General features: G+C 45.6%; 1 protein-coding gene across 1 annotated transcript in view; it reads right to left on the bottom strand.

Annotated features, from left to right (window-relative positions):
* Window positions 1–24,837, bottom strand: part of LOC127486210 (putative ATP-dependent RNA helicase TDRD12) — a 104,723-nt gene that overhangs the window by 23,011 nt on the left and 56,875 nt on the right. Inside the window, exons 12-19 of the mRNA XM_070063264.1 lie at window positions 14,667–14,727; window positions 14,201–14,308; window positions 5,851–6,036; window positions 4,141–4,297; window positions 3,640–3,767; window positions 2,065–2,256; window positions 1,699–1,827; window positions 90–207 (exon numbers count right to left, since the gene is read on the bottom strand). Coding sequence (XP_069919365.1) covers window positions 90–207; window positions 1,699–1,827; window positions 2,065–2,256; window positions 3,640–3,767; window positions 4,141–4,297; window positions 5,851–6,036; window positions 14,201–14,308; window positions 14,667–14,727 — 1,079 coding nt within the window. The remainder of the gene's footprint in view (window positions 1–89; window positions 208–1,698; window positions 1,828–2,064; window positions 2,257–3,639; window positions 3,768–4,140; window positions 4,298–5,850; window positions 6,037–14,200; window positions 14,309–14,666; window positions 14,728–24,837) is intronic.

The following is a 24,837-nucleotide window of genomic DNA, read 5'->3' on the forward strand; positions in this document are numbered from 1 at the left end:
GGGAAAGAATGAGAACTCTGGAGATGAGAAACATAAGTACAAATGAATTAAAGACAGGATTCCTATTAACTAGAAATTAAAACACTTACCTAGGACAATGTGAGAGCCAGAACTCAACCTCTTTTTCCACTGTTCCAAAACACTTTTTAAGTTAAAAACCATTTCTTTGTGCATTTTCAAGCAAAATATTGAATTGCTTTCTACTACCTAAACGAGAAACCAAAGAGGCCAGTTCACAGTCAGGAACAAGCTTGAAGCCACTTGTTCCATCAAGAACGATCAACATAAGGACTGGAGTTGTAGTGTAGTGGTTAAACCAACACCTGTGATACGGCATCCCACATGGGCACTGGTTGAGTCCTGGCTGCTCCACTTCTGATCCAGCTCCCTGTTAATGCACTTGGGAAAACAGCAGAAGACAGCCCAAGTACTGGGGGCCCTGCCACCCAGCTGGGAGATCTGGATGGGATTCTGGACTCCTGGCTTCTGTATGGCCCAGCCCTGGCTGTTGCAGCCATTCGGGGAGTGAACCTGCACAGGGAAGCTCCTTCTCTCTGTGTCTCTCCCTCTGTCTCTGCAATTCTGCCTTTCAGATAAAAAATAATTTTTTTTTAAAAATAATTATCAACATAAGCCACTTTACATTACCCAGGAAACTACTATCTCCCTGATTAGGCATTCTTACTAATGAGATGACTAAGTTTTGAATAAATGTATTTTCCCAATTTTGTAATCTATCTATATCTAAAAACCCGCTGAAATATTATTTTGATAAAATATTTTCATTCCCTTTTAAATGACATGTATATATTTATGTATGTAATATACAAAGTATGGGTGTGAATGTATATGTGTACGCACATCAAATACACAGCATTTTTGTTAACAAGCACTTTTTTTTTAAGAGATGGAGACGGAAGGAGCTCCCATCTGCTGGTTTACTCCCCAGACGTCCACAATGGCCAGGACTGGGCCAGGCCAAAGCTAGGAGCCCAGGAATGCAATCCAGATAGGTGGGTATCAGGAACCTAACTCCTTGAGCCAGCACCACTGCCTCCCAGCGTGCTTTAGCAGAAAGTTGGAATCAAGGGCCAGAACCAGGACTCGAACCAGGCACACCAAAATGGGATGTGGGCATCCCAATAAGGTCAAGCCCCGCCCCAAGAAGGGCTTTTGAATTCTACCTTCTAGGTCATCACTGTAGAAAGGTAGATGTGTAACTCACTCCCTGTATCTGGCTTTGTTTCTATATTTGAGCACTTATGTAGACAAAATCAGATCAAACTGAATATATCCTAAGTCAGTTTATCTGGTTCTTGTAGCCAACATCTGATCTTTCTAGCTACACAGTAACTGTCATCTTCTCAATCTTCTTGAAGAAAGGGGACACAAAATGTGGGCATTTCTTCACAAGTGGGACCCTCTCCCTGCTCTTCCAGACAAAGCGTGAGCACTGCTCCCCAGGGGAGCGCTGCTACAGTGCGAGGCTGGCTGCACCCCTGGGGCGCCAGACCCACTGCCAGGCCTCCAGGCACCAGTGCTTCCGGGAGCAGAGCCCACTCCCCTGCTGCCTGATGTTAAACTTGTGGACTCGGATTTCCCCCATTGCATACTCAGCTCCCCTAGTCATTTTCTGACGACCTGAGATTCAACCACAGTTTAAACAGCGGGGACATTTTAACGTGTGGTAGGGCTCACCTTAGACACCATGTCTGCTTCAGCCACGGAGCAGGTGAAGATCAAGGTCTTCTGTGTCTGGCTTGGAATGAAATCAAGAACTTGGAGTAAAGTAGAAGTTTTTCCACTCTCCAGGCAAAGGTGCACAACCTAGTAATGGCATACAATAGTATCATCTTCTAAAAGTTCAAGGCGCTCCAGTTTCACTTTCTGTAAGTAAGTTCTGATTCTCAAAGGAAATAATACCTAGGAAATCAATACAAATTTATACATAATCACAAATTTGTGTATCAAATCAAATCAGAGTGTAATGGTTTAATATCAGCCCATGTAATGCAGCTGCTTGCTGTGTTCATCAGCCCTGCTCCCCTTCCCCATGGCCGCTACCTGCTGGACGTTGCCGTAGAGGGCAGCCTCTTCCATGGCCGTGATCACAACACAGGGGTCGTTCAGGAACTCTCTGATTAAATGCGCTATATGTTTGTTCCAGTGAACTCCAACTGCAACGATCTGATGAGGTGCAGACTCTCTTTCTTCAACGTCAATATTTTTTTTAAAGTTATCTAATATAGCAAGCATCTAAAAAATCAGTATAATTCATTTCATTTTAAGAGAGAATAAGCTGGTTTGACAGAACATAAAATATAAAATGGAGAAAATGTTAAATTTCAAGTCAATAAACGTCCAAAAACCCCCACTCTAAAAAAAACCTGGAGCACCAACAAAGTCTTGGTACATACGTGTAACAAAGGATTAGATGTTCATACAGAAACCTCCTTTTTTTTTTTTTTTTTTTTTTTTTGACAGGCAGAGTGGACAGTGAGAGAGAGAGACAGAGAGAAAGGTCTTCCTTTGCCGTCGGTTCACTCTCCAATGGCCGCCGCGGCCGGCGCGCTGCGGCCGGCGCACCGTGCTGATCCGATGGCAGGAGCCAGGAGCCAGGTGCTTTTCCTGGTCTCCCATGGGGTGCAGGGCCCAAGCACTTGGGCCATCCTCCACTGCACTCCCTGGCCACAGCAGAGAGCTGGCCTGGAAGAGGGGCAACCGGGACAGAATCCAGCGCCCCTACTGGGACTAGAACCCGATGTGCCGGCGCCGCTAGGCGGAGGATTAGCCTAGTGAGCCGCGGCGCCGGCCCATACAGAAACTTCTAAAAATTGGTGACAAAGATCATCCCACCCACAGAAGGTAAAGAAATGAATATGCAATTCATAGAGGGATGGACACAATGTTCAACGCAGGGAAATACAAACCAAGCTAAGGAGATCTCACTATTTACTAATTAGACTGCAAAGCAAGCTGGGCCCAGGAGTGCGGGAGCAGGGTCGGTGACACAGGGGGAGTGTCCCTCGGTCTGTGCTTTCACAGGCAAATGTACAGCAGTAACCCCAGAGGAAAAAAGTAAGATCTTTAGCCAAAGACATATACAAACTAGGTTAAGTGTCCAAAACTAAGACAGTTTTGGAGTAAATTGTGTTACACGCATGTGACTCAGTGCCATACGGCCAATGAAAATCATGCTGCAGAATAGCAACTAACAATACAACAGTGTTAACTGCAAAATGCAAGTTACAAAACTGTACCTAAAATATGTTCTTGATATAAAATATATGCATCAACGAAAACAGGAATTAAGAAACAAAATACTTCAAAACAGTTGAAGCAATTCCTCTGAATGTGAGATTATGAATGTGGGGCTTTTCCCTGGTCTCTGCTCAAATTCTCTAAATTAAGAATTCCTGCTTCCATAATCAGAAAAATACTAAATATTCAGAAAAATCTCCTGGTAAAGAACTGCTTCTCAGTGAGAACTTTAACAGTGGGAAAGAAATTCCAGATACACATTCTCTCCATCACAGAAGTCACAAGGGGAAGGGGGCTTGGATTAGCCGCTTTGCTCCCCACGGGACACCGCCCCGACCCTGCAGAGCGCTCAGGACTGCAACCCTTCGCGTGGCCTACCTGCTCGTTAGCTTCCGAGAACAGCACTTCCACCTCATCCAGGACCAGGTGGCAGAGCCTGAGAAACAGCAAGCTCTGGTCCGTGAGCAGCCGCAGCAGGCTCTGTGGGGTTGTAACAATCACATCACCTGCATTTTCAGAGAAAAAAAAAATCAGATTTTCCACAATTTCTCTAACAGAGGCGGTTTGTCTACTCAGGTGGGTGCGGCCAGCCCCTGCCCACTGAGGCTCGTCCCTGCCAGTATCCAGTCCAGTGCCTGGGCTCCACCAGGCTTCGTGCTCCTGAAAGGCAGGCAAGGCTGGAGTCCACACCACGTATCCAGCACCTAACACACTCCACATGCTCAACAAAGAGCTGCCAAATGAACGAATTCACACCGCTGTCTCAAGGTCACCCACTGGTGACTGATGGGGAGCGAGGGCCCCGTCATCACACGGCCCGCTGGGCAGGGATCCACCATCTTCCACAGGAAAACCCAACAGCCCGGAAAGGACGCTTACACCCCCTGGGCAGCTTCAGATTTTTGGCTTCGTCTTTGTGGAGTCCGATTGTTAACAACATGGGATGAAGAGGCCTCGAGGACTTGCTATAGTCTTCCAATAATTCAAAAGTTAATTGGGCCTTTTTCCACCCAGGGCACACGATGACTGCAAGAGGCTGCAAAGACAAGCAAATTCAAGTAATTGTGGACACTGGTTAGGAATCCAACTTAGTGTATGGAAACATCCAGAACATCTCCCTGCACAGCATAAGCCTCTCACAAGTTTTTACGACCATCGTCATTGAAGAGTTCAGCAAAATTCATTAGACTGAGACACACTGAGTGAGATTTCCCTAGGGCTTAAACCTAGTACTTCACAAGTTCTCACCGAGTCCTCCGGACACTCCTTCACGGGGGGGTCTACTGTTACTCCATCTCACAGATGGCAGGTCTGAGGCACAGAGAGGTAAGCCAGCTGCCCAAAGCTGCACAGCTAGTACACGGTAGTCTGGCCCCAGACCCCGCAGTGCGAGGAGGCACCACTGAGAAGGGCCTTCCCAAAGGCTGACACCTCTTCCTGAGGAGACCCCCTTTCCGACCTCGGCAGTCCACCAGCCCCCAGGCACTTGCTGCCAAACACCCTCCCGGACACATGCTCTCCACTGACGAAGACAGAACCCAGGTGAGTGCAACTTCCAGGCAAAGGGCTGAGAGCGGGGCAGCCACAGAGGTGTGGAGAAAGCAGGGGGGGCACGAGGAGGAAGATCTGGACATCCCTTTCTCTTTAACCTAAGTGGCATCTCACCAGCACGGCTCAGCTGTTCACTAGTTCGGGGATAGACACGCATGCATTCGTGGTGACCGTGGTGACCGCACAGTGCCTAAGATGCCACTTGGGATGCCCACATCCTATTATCAGAGTGCCTGGGTTCAAGTCCCAGTTCTACTTCTGATTCCGGTGCCTGCTAATGCAGACTCTAGCAGGCAGCATGTGATGGCTTCAGGAACTTGGGTTCCTGCCATCCACATGGGACATCTGGATTGAATTTTGGGCCCTTGGCTTTGGCCTGGCTCAGTCCTGGCTATCACAGGCATTTTGGGAATGAACCAGTAGATGGAAGATCTCTGTTTATATCTCTCTCTTCCAAATAAATTAAAAAGTGGTTAATTACTCATTTGATTAAATCAATATATATATAAAATGATGCACATGTCCAAAGGGCAATCATTAAACTGCATAGCATAACAACAAACTACTGCATGTTTCTGCCTACTATTTGTCACCTGACGACGAGTGGCAGAACTACTTGTACTGCACCCTTTGTGCCAGATTTCAGATCCATCAGTTCACCCATAAGACAAAACCCAGTAAGGGTAGCTGTCTCTGCCCACCATCATTCGACTCTAATACTCAATTCCTTTCCATCCCATCATCCTTCTCAGTTATTTTCAGATCCCCTCATGTGGTCCCCTCATGTGGTCAAAGCAGGATTATAAAACAATATGGTTGTTATGAAATAATTTAAAGAATGTATAACAGTAGATACTTATATTCTACTTCTACCTCTTGTCAGCTGTAAAGAATTTACCCAAGTAACTTTTCATGAGTTAATGTTCTTATCTATAAAACGGTGAAAACAAATTGAGTAAGTTGTCACTAGACCATCACCAACAGTTAAAAATAAACACTGAATCCGCTTTGTTGGGAAACCAAACCATCTCAACTTACTCCGTTTCTACTTGGCAGCGACTTGTAGCAGCCCCCCGTTTGCAAAATTGTGAGAACTGGTGGGAGGTACAGCAAAGGGTCATTTCCACAGTGAGAAATGACCACCACATCGCAGCCACGCGCTATGGGAGGCCACGAGTAGGATTCCGTGTGGCTGGGTCCAGGGTACTTGTTTCTTTGAAGAGTCTACGAAACACAAAACCCCAAAACCACAATAAAGTACAGGAAACCAACAAAAACTCCATGTCATTGTTCACTTTAGTCCAATAACCACTACAGATTAGCCTCTACTGAATATGGTATTCCCCATAGGTGGCACACTGACCTCTGCTTCAAGCACTCTGGGACATCAGTGTGGCTCTTCCTCCCTATTTGTCTAATAATCAGTCCGTCTATCAGCTTCACTTGGAAGGCTTTTTAAAAACACACTTCTATTTGCTCCTTTTCCTACGTCTCCGACACTAAAATCCAAATGTTCCACCGGCTTTCCAACCATGTCAGGATCTCCCCAAGGCTGGGCTCCTCAGCACCCTTTCTCTGTGACGCCCTCCTCCCCGAAGCCACTGCGATCCAGGCTGTTTCTATGCATTCAGCATTCGACTGCCATCCCGGGAGTTCCCTTCTTGGCTTAAGCCTTCGCTCTGATGGAGAACAGGGGATGTACATTCTGTGGAGCTCTGAACATCTGAAGGCGTTTTCAGTCCACCTCTCCCCTCCCTGACATAATGAGGAAGGGACTCACTTCTCACCAGAGGGCTCAAGGCCACACCCCTTGTTCTTGTGGAGACATCCGAGATCATTCCGACTGCTGGTCCTGGGAGGACCAGGTCCTCTTCTTCTAGAAGCCTCCACGATCTCCAAGACCCCTGGGTGTAGCTGCCTCACAGCCACACATCTGCCATCCTCTGTCCGTGATGGCAGACTAACCGCTAATTTGCAGAGTCATGGCCGCAGGCGGGACAATGGCCACAGCTCACCCTTCAGAGAACCATCTGCCCCCTTCCATCTCTCTCTAGAAATCCCACTTTCAGACCTTGGACTGGTCAAAAATCTTTTTTGTTTTTTAAAATTATTTCCATCTCTTTGCCTTTGTGGTTCTACTTTGATAGTTAGCTTCTCTTTTATATCTCAAACCAACTGCTGATTTTGAAAGTTTCTGTAATTGCTTGGATTTCCATGTTTTTATTTTCTCACTGTTCCTTTTTTTATAGCACCGTGTCATGTTAACTGGATGCAGTTTTCTTCTCTGATTCTGGAGGATCCTTTTACATTCTCACATGTTCTTCTATCTTGGCATTGTCTATTTCCTTCAGAGTTTGGTCTCTCTTGTTTGTGAACTACTGCAGAGGCCAACACTAAAACCTGGCTAGAAGCTTGGTGGGTGGGACAACCTGTCATCATGTGAGTGTCATGTCACTGAGGGAATGCAGGCCAGGAGGTGGGCATCTGCACTGGGAGAATTCCAGACAGAATCATCTAGAGGCTACTTCTCCAGGGCCATGTGGTTTTTCCAGAAAGAGTCTCCAATCTCTCTCTCCTGGAAACAATACAAACTGGCTCTGCATGTTCAGGGAACAGGGCAGGAAAGTTCACAGCCTCACTCTGTCCACTATCATCGGCCACAGTGCACCACTTGTTTTTCCATCTTCGAAAGGCCTGTAGACACTTCTGTCCACTAATACCTGTCTCTCTTTGTATACATTTTTTTCCAGAAACCTTTTATTTAAGGACCATACACTTCATGCAATTCATAACTTTAGAAATATACTGATTCTTTGCACAGTACCCACCCTCCCACCCCTTTTCCTCCTCTTTCTCCTATTCCCATTGTTATTTTTTACTAAGATCTACTTTCAATTAACTATAATCATATGACTAACTCTATACTAAGAGTTCAAGAAATTGCATGAAAAAAAACTGTTCTTCAACAGTTAAGACAAGGGCTATTCAAAGTCACTGTATCTCAGAATGTCAATTTCACTTCTATAGATTACCTTTCAGGTGCTCTATTGGTTATCACAGGTCAGGGAGAAAATATGGTATTTGTCTTTTTGGGACTGGCTTATTTCACTAAGTATGATGTTTTTCAGTTTCACTCATTTTGTTGTAAACAACAGAATTTCATTTTTTTTTAATCGTTGTGTAGTATTCCATGGTGTACATATCCCACAATTTCTTTATCCAGTCATCAGCTGATGGACATTTGGGTTGATTCCATATATTAGCTATTGTGAATTGAGCTGCATGTAGTATGTCTTGAAATCTGGTATTGTGATGCCTCTGGCTTTGTTTCTGTTGTATAAGATTGCTTTAGCTATTCAGGGTCTCTTGTGTTTCCATATGAATTTCAGCATCATTTTTTCTGTATCTAAGGATGTCTTTGGTATTTTGATTGTTATCACAATGAATCTGTAAATTGCTATCAGCAGTATGGACATTTTGACGATATTGATTCTTCCAATACATGAACATGGAAGATTTTTCCATTTTTTTCTTCCTCTCTTTCTTTCTTTAATGTTTTGTAATTCTCATTGTAGAGTTCACTGATATCCTTGGTTAAATTTATTTAGAAGTATTTAATTTTTTTGTGGCTATTGTGAATGGGATTGATCTTAGAATCAAGCCATGGCATTGTCTATGTATACAAAGGCTACTGATTTTTTGTGTTGATTTTTTATCTTGCCACTTCACCAAACTCATTTTTATGAGTTCCAATAGTTTTAATGGAGTCTTTTGGATGCCCTATATATAGAATCATTTCATCTGCAAACATCCTCCTTCCCAATTTATATCCTTCTGATTTATTTTTCTTGTCTAATGGTTCTGGCTAAAACTTCCAGGATTATACGGAATAATGATGGTGATAGTGGGTATCCCTGTCTGGTTCCAGATCTTAGTGGGAATACTTCCAACTTTTCCTCATTCAATAGGATGCTAGCTGTGGGTTTATCATAAATTGCCTTGATTGTATTGAAGAATGTTCATTCTATACCCAATTTGCTCAAAGTTTTTATCATGAAAGGATATTGTATTTTATCAAATGCTTTCTCAGCATCTATTGAGATAATCATATTGTTTTTGTTCTTCAGTTTGTTAATGTGAGGTAGCACATAGATTGATTTGTGAATGTTGAACTATTCCTGCATACCAGGGATAAAACCTACTTGGTCCTGGTGAATAATATTTCTGATGAGTTGCTGCATTCAGTTGGCTAGTATTTCATTGAGGATTTTTACATCTATGTTCATCAAGGAAATTGGTCTATAGTTCTCTTTCGCTGTTGTGCTTTTTTTCAGGTTTAGGAATTGAGGTGACACTGGCTTCATGAAAGGAGATTGGGAGGTTTCCCTTCATTTCAATTGTTTTGAATAGTTTGAAAATAATTGGAGTCAGTTTTTTAAAAGTTTGGTAGAATTCAGCAGTGAAGCCATCTGGTCCTGGGCGTTTCTTGATCAGTTATTACTGATTCAATTTCCATCTTGGTTTTTGGTTTGTTCAGGTTTTCTATGTCTTCATGGCTCAATTTAGGTAGGTTGTATGTATCCAGGAATCTATCCATTGCTTCTAGGTTTCCCAATTTGTTGGCATATAGTTCTTTGTAGTAATTTCTGAGATTCTTTTTATTTCTGTGGTGTCTGCTGTTACATTTCCTTTTTCATCTCTGATTTTATTGTTAGGTCTTCTCCCTCTTTTTTCTCTTTTCCTTTTGGTTAGTTTGGCCAATGGTCTGCCTGTCAATTTTGTTTATTTTTTCAAAAAAACAGCTCTTTGTTTCTCTGGGTTTTTTTGTTTGTTTTTGTTTTGTTTTTTATTTTTTTATAGGTAGAGTTATAGACTGTAAGAGAGACAGAGAGAAAGGTCTTCCTTCCATTGGTTCACCCCCTAAATGGCCACTACGGCCAGCGCTGTGCTGATCTGAAGCCAGGAGCCAGGTGCTTCTTCTCAGTCTCCCATGCGGGTGCAGGGGCCCAAGCACTTGGGCCATCCTTCACTGCCTTCCCGGGCCACAGCAGAGAGCTGGACTGGAAGAGGAGCAACTGGGACTAGAACCCAGTGCCCATATGGGATGCCAGCGCCACAGGCGGAGGATTAACCAAGTGAGCCACGGCACTGGACCCTTCCCTGATGTTTTGTACTGCTTTTTTTGTTTCAATTTTGTTTTTTTTTTCTTCTCCATTTTTAATTATTTCTTTTCTTGGGGCCAGCGCCGTGGCACAGTGGGTTAACGCCCGGCCTGAAGCGCTGGCATCCCATATGGGCACCAGTTCGAGAAATGGCTGTTCCACTTTCTGTCCAGCTCTCTGCTATGGCCCAGAAAAGCAGTAGAAGATGGCCCAAGTCCACGGGGTCCACCTGCATGGGAGACCGAGAAGAAGCTCCTGGCACCTGGCTTCAGATCGGCACAGTTCTGGCTGTTGTGGCCGTCTGGAGAGTGAACCATCGGATCAAAGACCTCCCCCTCTCTCTCTCTGCCTCTCCTCTCTCTGTGTAATTCTGACTTTCAAATAAATAATCTTTAAAAAATCATTTCTCTTCTCCTACTAATTTTGGGTTTAGTTTGCTGTGGTTTTTCTAGGTCCTTGAGATGCAATAATAGTTCATTATTTGGTGCCTTTCTAATTTCTTGATGTAGACACCGAGTGCTGTGCTCTTAACACTGTTTTAGCTGTATCCCGTAAGTTTTGATGCATCGTCATTTGCTTCCAGAAATTTTTTGATTTATTCAATGACCCACTGTTCATTCAGGAGCATGTTGTTCAGTCTCCATGTGTTTACCTATGTTCTAGAGATTCTTGAGTTGATTTCCAGCTTCATTCCACTGTGATTCGAGAGGATGTATGGTATGATTTTGATATTTTTGAATTTGCTGAGACCTGCTTTATGGCCTAACTTGTGGTGTATCATAGAGAAAGTTCCATGCATTGGTGAGAAGAACGTGTATTCTGCATCTGTAGGATGAAAAGTTCTGTAGATATCTGTTAGATCCATTTGGTCTGTAGTGTCAATTAACTGTGTTATTTGCTTGTTGATTTTCTGTCTGGTTGATCTGTCCAATGCTTAAAGTGGGATATTGGAGTCCCCCATTACTACTGTATTAGAGTCTATGTCTCCCTTTAGATTCATCAACATTTTTTTAAGCAACCAGGTGACCTGTAATGAGGTGCATATACATTTATAATAGTCACATCTTCCTGTTGAATTGATCCCTTAATCATTACGTAGTGCCCTTCTTTGCATATTTTAACAGTTTTTGTGTTAAAGTCTATTTTGTCTGATATTAGGATGGCAACACCAGCTCTTTTTTGGTTTCTGTTAGCATGGAATATCTTTTTCCATCCTTTCACTTTCAGTCTGCATGCATCTTTCTTGGTGAGATGTGTTTCTTGTAGGCAGCAAATAGATGGGTTTTATTTTTTAATCCAGACAGTCTGTATCTTTTAACTGGAGACCTGAGGTCATTTACATCCAAGGTGACTAATGATAAATAACGACTTGACTTGGCCCTGCCATTTTTCCATAAATATTCCTATTGTTTCCTTTGGATTTCTTTTGTACTTTTACTGGGAGATTTTTTGCCTTCACTTTCTTTCATAGTGATGACCATGTTTTGTGTTTCTTTATGTAGCAACTAGGACTAGCTAGAAATGGTGCCTGCATGGGATGCCAGCACTGCAGGAGGCATTTTTACCCACTACACCACAGCGCTGGCCCCAACATATTCTTTTAATTTCTGTTTGTTATGGAAGGTCTTTATTTTACCTTCATTCATAAATTACAGCTTTGCAGGGTACAGTATTCTGGGTTGACAGTTTTTTCCTCTTATAAATTGGAATATATCTCACCATTCTCTCCTAGCCTGTAAGGTTTCTGATGAGTAGTCAGCTATGAGTCTAACTGGAGATCCTCTGAAAGTAACCTGGCATTTCTCTCCTGCATCTTTTCCACATGTTTTACTGTAGGGAGTTTACAATTTGTCACAGTGAAGATCTTTTCTAGTCATGTCTATTAGGAGTTCTATGTGCTTCCTGTACTTGGACATCCCCTTCTTTGTCCAAATTGGGGAAAGTTTTGTGTAATTATTTCATTAAAAAGGCCTTCTAATCCATTCTCTCTTTCCACAGCTTCAGGAACTTCTAAAACCTATCTATTGGGTCGCTTATGAGTATCCCATAAATCTCCAACAGTGTTTTTCAGTTTTCTAATTTCTTCTTCTTTTTCTTTTGGTCTGAATGTAAAATTTCCAGATACTTCTCTTCATATATTCTTTCTTCTGTTTCACCAAGTCTGTTGTTAAGGCTTTCCAGTACATTTTTTATTTGACCTCCTGAATTTTTCATTTCTAATATTTTGATTTCTCTTTGAATAGTCCATTTCATGGGAAAATTTTTCATTCATGTCATGTACATATTTCTTTACCTCTTGAATTTGCTTTTGATCACTTTTAAGTAATTCTACAATCAATTTTTTGAAATCCATTTGGCATTTCATCAATCTCTTCATCTTTACATTTTAGTACTGAAGTGCTATGTTCTTTGGAGGATGTCATGTTATCTTCCTTATTCTTGTTTCTTGAATTGCTGTTTATTATTAGGCATCTGTGGTGATACTTTTTGTTCTTATTTTTTCTCTGTGATAGCTTTTATTTTTGGACTAAGCCTTTGTGGAGTGTCTGCTCTTTCAGTGAATATATTCAGGCATGAGTTGGGTGTAGTCAAGAAGTTCTGTTCAGTGCTCCAAGGTGAGGGGAGTCCCCAAGGTTACACTTATGTTGGGCATGGTAAATCTTTTATCATTATTATTATTATTATTATCAGAGGGGAGGTTTATTCTGCTGTTGGTCTAGACTCAGCTCATCACCTCCTCTCCTCAAAGTAGACCAAGGCCTGGGTGCTAGCCCTAGTAGATACAATTTTCATCCATGCTGCCACAAGAACACCCAAAGGATCTGTGCAGTTCTCAGTGTAAACCCGGATCCTGAAGCAGTGACCCTCACTAGGCAATCTGGGAGCCCTGAACATGTGCAACCGCCCACAGTGACTGCCCCAAGTCCCAGCCACACCCTGCGCCCTCCCATGCAGTCCCATCCTGGCACACAAGGCTCCCACAGTTACAAGTCCCCAGTACCCTGTCAGTTCTCCCAGCCAGACTCAGGCATCTCCTCTCAGCTGGTTGCTGGGCATGCAGACATGAGCTGGAGCAGCTGTTACGTATGTTCACTGGCTAGTTACAGGGCACTGGTGCCAGGTGGTTGTGCACAGAGAAACGCGCCCCATTTTTTTCCCTCTAGGTTGGCAGGTATACTGTCCTCCACAGGGCTCCAAGTTGGATTCACACCAGGCTCTTCCCACAGCTTTATCACCATTGGCTTGGGCTGCTGCAGTCTGGTCTCACCTCACTCTCCAAAGCTGGTGCTGAGGCTCTCGGCTGCTGGGGTCCTGAGTTGTGCACATCTACACCCTCCACCTAGGTCCGTGGTGTCCCTCTTAATTTGTATGGAGTTTCCTCTGCCATTTTCTCTTCCCTGAGATTGCACTCTCTCCACTTCTTTAACTATCTTCCCCTAGTCTAGAGCAGTAAGCTCCTTCCATAATACACCATCTTGAAAACTCCTGTATCCATTTTTTAAAAAAATATTTTGAACCTTTCTTTTCTACCAGGAAGTAATCATACATGATGAATTTGCCAAGTGAAAGCATCGTCTGTGAGGCAGTTTGGAGAAGACCAATTCAGAAGTACGTGTGTTACATCTGCCCTGGCCACTGGCTGTTCCTTGGAGCCCCTTTTCAGAGGCACATTTGAACATGGGCTTCGCAAGGCTTGCAGTCACAAAACGGCTTCTCCCAAAAGTACTGTTCACTTAGACTCAGCCTGGGCTGAAGAGTCAGTGAGAAGTTAGCAGCAAAAGCTTAGGGGAGGGGGCCAGCGCTGTGGCGCAGCAGGTTAAAGCCAGCGTCCCATATGGGTGCCGGTTCTAGTCCCAGCTGTTCCTCTTCCTATCCAGCTCTCTCCTATTACCTTGGATAGTAGTGAAAGATGGCCCAAGTCTTTGGGTCCCTGTACCCATGTGAGAGACCCAGAAGAAGCTCCTGGCTCCTGGCTTTGGATAGGCACAGCTCCGGCCATTGCAGCCATCTGGGGAGTGAACCAGTGGATGGAAGACCTCTCTCTCTTCTCTACCTCTCTCTGTAACTCTTTCAAATAAATAAAATAAATCTCTAAAAAAATTATTTAAAAAAAAAGCTTAGGGGAGGACTTCAAAGCAAAGTAGAACCATAGATGTGTTTATGAAGAACTCCATGCTGGAGGAGGACGGTGCCTCTTCAGGAGTTGGGTTCACAAGCGCACTTACCTTTTTCAGGTCTGCTGAAAGAGGGGACGTGTCAATGGTCAAGCAGGGCTCGATCCTGTTCCAGAGCACTGCAACAGGCGGTTGCACAGCCGACTTCAACTTCTGCAACTAAGCAGATACAGGTATCACACAACCATGTCTGCCCTGAAGTACAGGGTAGCAACAACTTTACAAAACTGGAAAAAAAAAAAAAGTTCACAGTGTGAAAACCCAAGTCCATTAACTTAAAAAATGCACCCACACTGCCAAGTTGAAAACACAATAACCAAATACCTAAAGAAGTTAAAAAAAAATAACCATTTCTTTAAAGCAGTGATTCACTGGGTAATTTCTGAAAAGGTATCTCCAGGTAAAGTCCTTCATCTATGAGTTTCTCTCCTCATACCAAGTCTGGAGGGAGAAAAGTGAGGGACTGACAGAGAAAACTGTTCCCTCTCTCTTCTAACATTTTTAGGGCCTGAAATACCTGCTGTAGATCAGAGATTCCATCAGCTCTCAAAGGGTCCGGATTTAAGAACTGCAGTAGTCTGCAAAACAGTTGAGAAGGAACGACCTGAAGGAAAAAGTGTTTGTTTCCTCCCTTGCATTGTTATTTTAATTCTTCCTAAGTAGAGGTAAAATGGACTACACATCCCAAGGCAAAGCTATAAAATCATGGCTTGCCCTGTTGTGTCTGGTTTATGAAGACGCCAGCCCATGGGAGCCATGCCAGCTGCATGCTTCCCACTTCCCACCCCGAGCCTGCATCTGTGCTGCAGCAACCCTGGGCCTAGGCCCTTGTGCAGAAAGGGGGCCAGACCATGCTCGGGAATGACTGGTCTACTTCAGTATCTTTATTCTATGGCTGAGAAGACAGGATCAGGGAGGACTTGCCCACTACAGCTTCTGCTAACTCAGAGAAGAAAATCAACACTGCTTTCCTTCAGCCTAGGCCCCAGCCCCAAGTGGGTAAGGACTAGTGACAGCCACAGAGAACTCACAAGCCAGAGGAGATCACAGATGGTGGATCTCTCTCTCTCTCTCTCTCTCTCTCTCTCTCTCTCTCTCTCTCTCTCTCTCACACACACACACACACACACACACACACACACACACACCCCCAGGGGTCCTCTTTCCTGAAACTTCATTCCTGGAAATGGAGTTGCTTAATGCACAAGCTACAAGACCCAGATGTCCACTCACTGATGAAAAGACAGAGAAAATGTGCTGTATCCATGCAATAGAATATTACTCAGTCATAAAGAAGAACAAAGTACTCATCTATACTATGACAGAGATGAATTTTGAAAGCACTGTACTGAATGGAAGAAGTCAGTTACATATATTACATGTTTCCTTTTATATACAATGGTCAGAATAGGAAAACCCACAGAAAGTAGATCAGTGGTTGCCAGGGGCTACTGCAAATGGATCCGAGTTTCTTTTTGTGCTGCTGAAAACATTCTGGAATTAGACCATGCTCATGGTTGTACAAGTCTCTGAATATACTAAAGCCACTGAACTATGTACGTTTTAAAGTACATGAGGGTGGGGCCGGCACTGTGGCTCAGTGGGTTAACACCCTGGCCTGAAGCGCCGGCACCCCATATGGGCACCAGTTCAAGACCTGGCTGCTCCATTTCCCATCCAGCTCTCTGCTATGGCCTGGGAAAACAGTAGAAGACGGCCCAAGTCCTTGGGCCCCTACACCCGTGTGGGAGACCCGGAAGAAGCTCCTGGCTTTGGATTGGCGCAGTTCTGGCCGTTGCAGCCAATTGGGGAGTGAACCATCTGATGGAAGATCTCTCTCTCTCTCTGCCTCTCTTCTCTCTGTGTAACTCTGACTTTTGAATAAACAAATCTTTAAAAAAATAAAGTATATGAGGGTACATCAAGAAGTTCATGGAAAATGGAATTAAGAGATAGAGTCTTGATACAAAACATTTTTGAATTCCATGTATAGCTTTTTGCAAAATATGCATTCCTGTGAACATTTTGAAGACCCTTATTAATACTTTACAGGGTAAACTCTTGTTATATACTATCTCAGTAAAGTTATTTTTAAAGACAAAGAGAGAATCATAGAAGAGACAACATTCCAAAACAAAACCTTACAAGACAGAAAACAGATGGGCAGGTGGTTAACTGCCATGGCCAACCCAAGACAAATGATGCTGAGCTAGCCATGGGAGGCTCAACTCTATCTACACAGAGAAATCTCCAGAAAGTCCAGGGTTGAGGACCAGGCTCCTTTGGTTATGGCAACATCACAGGGAACTAAACAAAGAGGGCAATCTCTGGATCCCCTGGTTCTTCTCAGTGCTCCCACCCTAGGGTACTATCAGGGGCTGGTTCTTGGGAGACAATGAAAGCAGTCTTCACACTGGGGCACCAGAGGCACAGCCGAGGAGGAAGTGTTACCAACTCCAGGTTCTCTGACTCACTTGCAAGCAGCATTTGGCAAGAGGCCACCGTGCAACCCAGACAAGGCTTACTGGGGGCTTATCCTCAAACACTAGAGACAGCACAGCAAGAAGAGGTTTCGCCACCTGACTCCCTCACGGGAGCTGAACAGGTACTTTTACAGGGTTGAGGAGGTGTGAACTCCCCACACACAGCGTGTGGATCAGCACCCAGACTGCACTTCTCCTTGGCTCATTCTCCTTGGCTCATTCTCCTTGGCACATGCCATTTTCGTTTGGTTTGCACTTAGCTCAGTGCTCTGTGTAGGTGACTATGGGTTTCTGTACACATGACACACTCAAAAAACAGTGTGCTACTCACTACCATCACCCCAGGAAGGCCACATACGGGTCACCCAGGGGTGTTCTGGGCAGGCATGCAGACTGGGGAAGTTCCTATCATGGCAGTAGGGGATCTTCTGCAGTCAGGGTTTAGATAGTCCTTGTTCCTGACTGGTTTGGAGCTGGGGATGGACACACAGTAAGTCAGGAAGAGCTTGAGTGAGTGACCCTTGCTTCTCTCCTGGAGAGGGGGACAAAGGTCTCATCGTGTGTAGTGCTGTCTGCTGAGGAAGGACAGCTGAACTCTAAACCTTGGAGGTGTAAAATCCCTTGCCCTCGATTAGACCTTGGCTCTTCTGATGGAGGGGTGGGTGACAGCCCCAGCCAGTGTCAGCCTGACACAGAGCTGCTGGAGCTCATCTGTTCTTCCCTTGAGGAGATGTCTCAGCTCCATCACTGGCTCGCAGTAGTAGGTGGGCTCCTTGGGAGCGGCCTATGGGGCTTAGAAGAGACCTGCTTTACTGGGAGAGGTAGGCCCAGCTGGGGACTCCTTTGCATTTTACTGCAGTAAGGGTGGCCAAGATCCCTCAATAATGGTCCTTTCCACTCTAAGTTGTAAGCAAAACCTGGTCCCCTGGTTGAAACTGGGCATGGGATGATGTCTCCTGAGGAGCTGGCAAACCTGCGCTCCATGTTCCAGGATGACTCTCGACCTGTCCCGGGTTGATCAGGCCCCTGTCAGTGAGGTCAGTGGTAAGGAAAGGTCTTCCACACATCACACCCCTGGGGGCAGTGTGGACCCTGAGGATTGCTTTGGGAAGCTTTTGGTCCATGGTTTGTGTGTTTCTTGGCAGAGCGTGGCTATGGTTTTCTCAAGGATGTGATTCATTTGCTCAACCTTTCCAGTACACTCGGGGAGCCAGGAGGCATGTAACTTATGGCACATTCCTGGGGGCCTGAGAGGGTCTGGGCAACACTTGCTAAGAAGGACGGCCCATTATTACTCTGGAGGGATTGAGTCTAAAATGAGGGATTATCTCCCAAAAGAGGAGTCTACAAAGTTCTACGGCCTTTTCAGTGCAGTGGGAAGGCACCCTCCACTCTGTAAAGGTACAGGTGAACACCAAAAAGTACTGGAGTCCAGATCTAGGGAGCATCTTGTAAAACCCATCTGTCAGTCTTCTGGGTGTGTCCCTCCATGGTGCAGTGGTTTTATCAATGAAGGTAAGACAGGATGGTCTGGGGGATTATTGTGGACACATGACTTCACAGGGCAGGGTCACCTACTTTATGGTTTTTCCCTGTAAAGACCCCATAGATCAGTTTCCACCAGTTCTCTCTCCCACAGCGGGCAGCATCATGGAAGAGTTTAATGAGCTTCTGTTGGTCTGATCCTGGGAGAACTCCACTATTTTTGAGGAACCACTGATATCCTCATCTTGTATCCCAACCTCAGCCTCCTCATATTCTTGCTGGGGCTACTGGGGACGGCTGGGGAACGTGGAAGGATCTATTATTGGGGTCAGCACCTTGTCAGGCTCCGCAGGCTGATCCCCCTCCCCCGTTTGGTGGCCTTCTCTTCCTACTGTTTCCCTGGTCCACGCTGGATGCATCCTCTCAGTAAACAACTGCCACCTGCTGAGGAAGCTGAGCTGCCTCTCAAAGAAGCATGATTAGGTCTTCATGTTTAATACCAGAGTTTTCAGCTCATGACATTCCCCTTTCCTACCATATGGGTGGTGTGGGCATGCAGTTACCAGAAACCTGTACTTTGAATAGGTATAAATATTGAATGTTTTACTTTTTCCCAATTATAAGGCCTGAATCTGAGCAATCAGTTTGTCCTCTTGGTCTGAGGTTTGGGGTGATAGTGCTCCTGCTCTATGGCATCAGTTAAACTCTCCACAGCATAGCCTGCCACCCACACTGCTCCCTCTGTAACAGCCCTTCCATCCGTGTGCCATTCAGCACGCAGGTTCTCGAGGGGCTCGTCCCAGAGGTCAGGCCTGCTGGAGGAGGTCTGTCTTACAGTGACGCTGCAGGCCCCTCACCTGGGCTGCAAGGTGGACGTATGTTCAGGTTTAAGAGTCTGACAGACCTGTCAGGGCAATCTGGTAGAAGTCTTCTTCCTGTCAGCCAATGGTGCCCTTTGACTTCTAACACTGTCTGCACCTGTTGAAGGGTTTGTGCCTCTATGGGTTGTCCCAGCATCAATTTAGAGGCCTTGTTGACCAACAAGGGAATGGCAGCTCTGTTCTTAGGCAACTGGGCTATCCCTGAACCAGAGAGCTCAGTGGTTCTGAAAAGAATGCACCAGTCTCTGGATAGGTCTCAGCCTTTGAATCAGAACTCCTAAGGCAGCTCCTAACCTACCAGACATAAAAATGAATGGCTTTTCTAGGTTTGGAAGTCCTAGAGCCATGGTGTAGCCCAGCTCTGGCTGTAGGGCCTCCAAGGCCTGCTAGCATTCCGGGTTCCAGAGGTACTTGCTCATCATGCTTTCATGCTTCACATAGGGGTTTTGCCAATAATCCATAACTTAGGATCCAGATGCAGCAGAAACCTGACATTCCCAGGAATCCTTGAAGCTGTCTAGTTTTGGGCACCAACAGGAAATAACTGCTTTTTTCTATTCCACAGTTAGGACAAAAGACCCTGGGTCTACATGTAGACAAACTTGGGCTTTTGAGGGGGAGACTTTGTACCTTATTTATTTTTTATAGTATTATAATCAGAATCTCACTGAGAGGGGCTGGTGATCACAAACCATCTACCTATGATACTAAGGACCATTTTTAGGGTGAGTTCTCTCAGTTCTGTAAGATGGTCCCAAATGGTGGGTCTATCTCTGAAACTCTGAGGAGGCATGGTATAAGTGGACTGTATAGTTTCCCGAGTGTCCAGGTTTCTATACACAAAGGCAAAAAGGTATTAGGACTCTGAGTTAAGAGGAATTAATTTAAAAAGGCATCTTTTTGGTTCAGGACAGTATATAAATGAACCTTTCCTCTCCAGGTATCTGAGTAAGTAGAGTGTATGTGTTTGGGATAACATAGTGACAGGAAAAACCGCCTCACTCACTACCCACAGGTCCTATACTAAGCAGTACTCCCCGTTTGGCTTCCTGACTGGGAGAACCAGGGTGCTGCAGGGTAAACTGACAGGCTTAATCAATCCAAGCTCCAGGGACTTCCAGAGCAGGGGCAGATTCCTTTCGTGGCCACTGTCTGATGGGTACTGTCTCTTTCACGGATATTCTACTGGGGAAATGTTATGGGCTAGCCCTGGGGTGGAAGTGTCCCATACAGATGGGTCTACTTGATTTTTAACACTCTCAGGAACACTGGCATGTTCTGGGTTCTTGGGGTTGAGAAGTACTGACAGGCAGCTGCCTGTGATGGCTCACCATCATTTGTACCTGGTCCTTTCTAGGGAGACAGCAACCCCAAGTTTAGCTCAGGAACATATAAAAGGGAGTGGGTTAGACTGGTCTCATAGGCAAGGGGGGAAGTAAACTCTTACCTTAGGTTGACTGTCTGTACCTGTTACCATGCAGTTGCAGTTGGAGAGGGGGCCGACAGGATGAGTCAGGACAGAGTAGGCGGCTCCGGTGAACACAAGGAACTCAGTTCCCCTACCTGCCACTTCTAGAGTGCCTGGGGTTCTGCTAGAGTGATGGTGAAGGATCGTGCTGAAGTCGGAACCGAGCAGGTGCCTGGGTCTCATCAGGAGGTGACCGCCTGCCTCCCATCCAAGAGGCTGGCCAGGAGGGGTCTCTTGCCAGGGTCCCCCAGTGGCCCTCTAGCCTGCAATAGGCACTCTGGCTGCATCTGTGGCTGGTGTACCCTCTCTGGTTGTCTGGTCTTCTGGGCTTTTGGGGGTTCCTCCTGGAGTGGCTAATTATTTAGGGCAGCAGAAAGCTGCACCACTTTAGCCAATCTATTACCTCTGCTCATCTCCTCTGTCCTGTCTCAACTGCTGGAAGACCCTGAAGTCCTCCTCCGTCATGATCAACAATCGGGTCTGAGGTCCTGCCTCAGTGTTTGTTTCTTCTAATGTCGGGGCTGCCTGAATGATAAAACACCCAGCAAGTAAGGCTCACACTCAGCAGAGTCGGGATCTGTGCTCATGTATTTCCTAAAGGCCTCGGTGAGCCAGCCCAAAAAGCTGGCTGGTTCTCTTCCTTTTCCTGAATGGTCCCTGTTAACTGTGTCATAATTAACAGGCTGCATCACACACCTTTTCATCCCCTCTGTTATAAGGCAATAAGCTGTGCCATCCTGTCTCAGTCTGATCTACAATCCCACTGTGTTCCTGATCTGGAACCACTCTGTCCCTACCTGGGATACTGAGTGGTGACAAAACTGGTTGCTTGTTCTCTGGCCTTCTTGAGGAAATGCACTGGGGGCACAACAAACAACAACATCTTGCCTAGTAAGAGGGTCAAGCTTAGCTTTGTAAATTCACCTCTAAACCTCCACTATCTCAGAAAGCCAGCTAAACTGTTCTTGAGGTAGTCCCAGCTCAGTTACTGAGAAAGAAGCATGGACTTTGGGACTCCACCTTCCCCACCTGCTACTCCTCTTAAAGGAAAGCAGTCTGGGTCATAGAAGGTGGGGTGGGAGAGAAGACAGCTGTTTCTGCAGCCCAGTGGAGGCCCATCAGGAAGGGGACACAGGTGGGTTGTTCCTGATGGTGGTTGTGAAGGGGTGGAAGGCATGGAGGAGGTGACACCAGGGTTAGCGTCTGGGATGCCAACAGGATGAGGACAAAGTGGTAGAAGCCAATGGGGGTCAAGGAGCTGGGGTTCTAAAGATGAGGTCAGTAACTAACGGTCAGGGACTGCAGGACAGGGTGCCTAGGAACAGCAGCCATGCAGCCTCAACAGGAATCATGAAGCTTGGGGTCCCGACAGAGCTTCAAAAAAATCTTGACCACAAGGAATTTCTCCACATTTTCCCTCAAAACACAAAAACCCAGTTAAAGAATGGTGTTATAAATTAGTGACCTGTTCATGGGCCATGTCTCTTGATCCTCTCCTTGTACTGAGGTCATACCATGTTGAATAAAAAGTAACTTTTTCCTTTTTAGCCATCCAACCTAAACTGTTCCCAATTGTTTAAGACGCAATCCAGGGGACAGTGTCTGGGATACTTGAAGTGTTTCCCATATGGGCCCTTCAATGGAGTCTGTGGCCTATTATTAAAGGTCCTGGGACTGGGTATTGTCTCCACCAGTGGGCAGCTATCCGTGAATACAAGCACCCTGGTCCTGACCCACCTGCAGATATAAGCAGCAAGAAACAAAGTAACAGTCAAGATCAGAGAGGCAGAAGGATCAGGAGGAAAAATCTCAAATCTGCCTCTATGGACTCTGTGTGGTAGGGGATGATCCCCACCAGTTCTCCATGATCCCTGCTGGGTGATATCCATGGGGCACCTGAATCTGAATGGCTTAGAAGCTCCAGCCACCCTGCAGGTAGTGGGAGCCGTGGCTGGAGGGCAGGAGCAAGATGATGTCCTGGGAGGCAAGATCAGAGTAAAAGGACATCGACTGGGAGTTTTCAGACAGGACTAAACCAAAACCAAAGCTGCAGCTCCAGCAGTCAGCTGTGTTGATTCTACCCAGTAACCAGAGTGCACAGGGGCAACCCACCTGTCCCCTGCTGCGTGATCAGTGCCAGGAGCCAACAGTTTCAACCCACCCCATGTGATGTCTGCCAAGGTGCCTTAAATCAAAATCCAAAACTAAAACCAAAAACCAAGCCCGAGGACTTAAAGAGGAAAAAGAGAGGAAAGAAAAACAGGTGAGAGGAAAGAAAAACAGTGGGTGGGGTAAGCTGGGATTCTGGGAGGTCAGAGAACTCTCCAACAGCAGAGACCCTGAAGCAAAGGCACAGGCAGCCACTGCCCCACTGAGAGAGGGTTCCATCTGTCTGTACACCCACCAACCCTCACCTTCCCCAAGGGGAAATACTCCCTTTGCCAGGTTCCAACCAGAAACATGTTACTGACCCCAGGTTCTTTGGCTCACCTGCAAGTATCAACGCACAAGAGGCCAATGTGCAACCCACACAAGATTCGTTGGGGGTCTTGTGTTGGAGCACAAGGTGGAAAGCATGGCATGAAGAGGTTCTGCCAACTGGTTCTCCAACAGTAGCCGAACAGGTGCTTTTATGGGGTTGGGAAGGTATGGTGACTCCCTGTTGGCACAAAGCATTTTGGTCTGCACCTGGCTTAGTGTCCTGTGCAGAGGTGCTCTTGTGTTTTTGTTGTTGTTGTTGTTGTTTTTTGCACACAACACCCTCAAAATGGTGGCGTTACTACCACCACCCCAGGAAAGTCACCTATTGTTGCATGAGTTACAGGGGGCAGGTACAGGTTGAGGAAGTCCTTTAGCAGGGCAGCAGGGGTCGTCTGTGGTTAGGATCTGATGCTCCTTGCTCCGATTGGTTTCAAGCTGGATATGGACACATGTCAGGTTGGGAGGGGCTTGACTGCATAGCCCCTGCTTCCATCCTGTCTCAGAAGGACTGTACTTAGAAAGAGGGAGGTTAAGCTAACAACTGAAAAATGACAGTTTGATTGGCTTCTGTCACTCAGCACCCAGGACCCTGGCAAGCAGATCTTGTCCCATGGCAAGAGACAGGAGGACTTTTCCTGGGGCATCTGACCTACTGAGGAGGAAGGACTAGAGACAGACTTCAGAGGTTCCCCCACAGCAGCTAACTCCACGATGAGACTCACAGTCAACGAGCTGTTGGGCACTCAGAAGCCTTAGGAGGCTGGTTAGGCCCCTACATGAAAATAAAAGCAGACAAAGACCACAGCCATCTAGGGAAAACCTCTCACCTTGCAGAGACAAAAATAACTGTATCTTGCAAAAAATAGAAACACTACAGGGAGAAGAAGTCTCCACAAAATTAGTAGTATCCTTAGAGAAATAAGAGAAAACATCCTTAAGAGGAAACAAGGGTGGGACATCACATAAGAGAGAAAAATCCAGCAAAATACAATTTAATATTTGAAATTAAAGACTCAGTAAAATTAGAAAATAAAGTTATGAAAATGTCCCAAAAGTAGAGCAAAAAGAGATGAAATAACAGAAGAAAAAATGTATTTGTATTTTTAGCATTTTTTAATTCATTTGGAAGACAGGCAGAGAGAATCTTCTATACATTACTTCATTCCCCCAAAAGCCTGCAATAGTAAGGGCTGGACCAGGCCAACACCAGGACTCCATCCAGGTTTCCTACATGCAAATGCACTTGGGTCATCACTGGCTGCTTCCTGGGGTACAAATTAGCAGGAAGTTGGAGTCAGAAGCAGATCCAGGACTCAAATCCAGGCACTCCAATATGGAATGTAGGTGTCTCAAGTGGTGTATTAACTGCAGCACCTTACATTTTCTCCAGAAGAATATTAAAGAAAAATTTCCATGACCAGTCCAGGAAATCCAAGATGTGACTCATGGTTCTTGAAAGACAAGAATGTGGTGCAGAAGAGATCAATAAAATAGAAAGGCAAGAGTACTTTCCAAAGTGAGAGACATGAGTTTACCAATGAATAGGATCCACTGGCACTGCAGCATGAAATCTCCCCACACTGGCTCTAACGGGAGAACTGGTTAGTTTCCAAAGAGTTTAAGAAAATGCTTTATGGTTTATTTTCTTTTTCTTTCTTTTTCTTTTCTTTCTTTGACAGGCAGAGTGGACAGTGAGAGAGAGAGAGACAGAGAAAGGTCTTCCTTTTGCCATTGGTTCACCCTCCAATGGCCGCCGCGGCCGGCGCACCATGCTGATCCAATGGCAGGAGCCAGGTGCTTCTCCTGGTCTCCCATGGGGTGCAGGGCCCAAGCACTTGGGCCATCCTCCACTGCACTCCCTGGCCACAGCAGAGAGCTGGCCTGGAAGAG

This window comes from Oryctolagus cuniculus, chromosome 18, assembly GCF_964237555.1.
Source record: "Oryctolagus cuniculus chromosome 18, mOryCun1.1, whole genome shotgun sequence".
In the NCBI taxonomy this organism is placed as follows: domain Eukaryota; kingdom Metazoa; phylum Chordata; class Mammalia; order Lagomorpha; family Leporidae; genus Oryctolagus; species Oryctolagus cuniculus.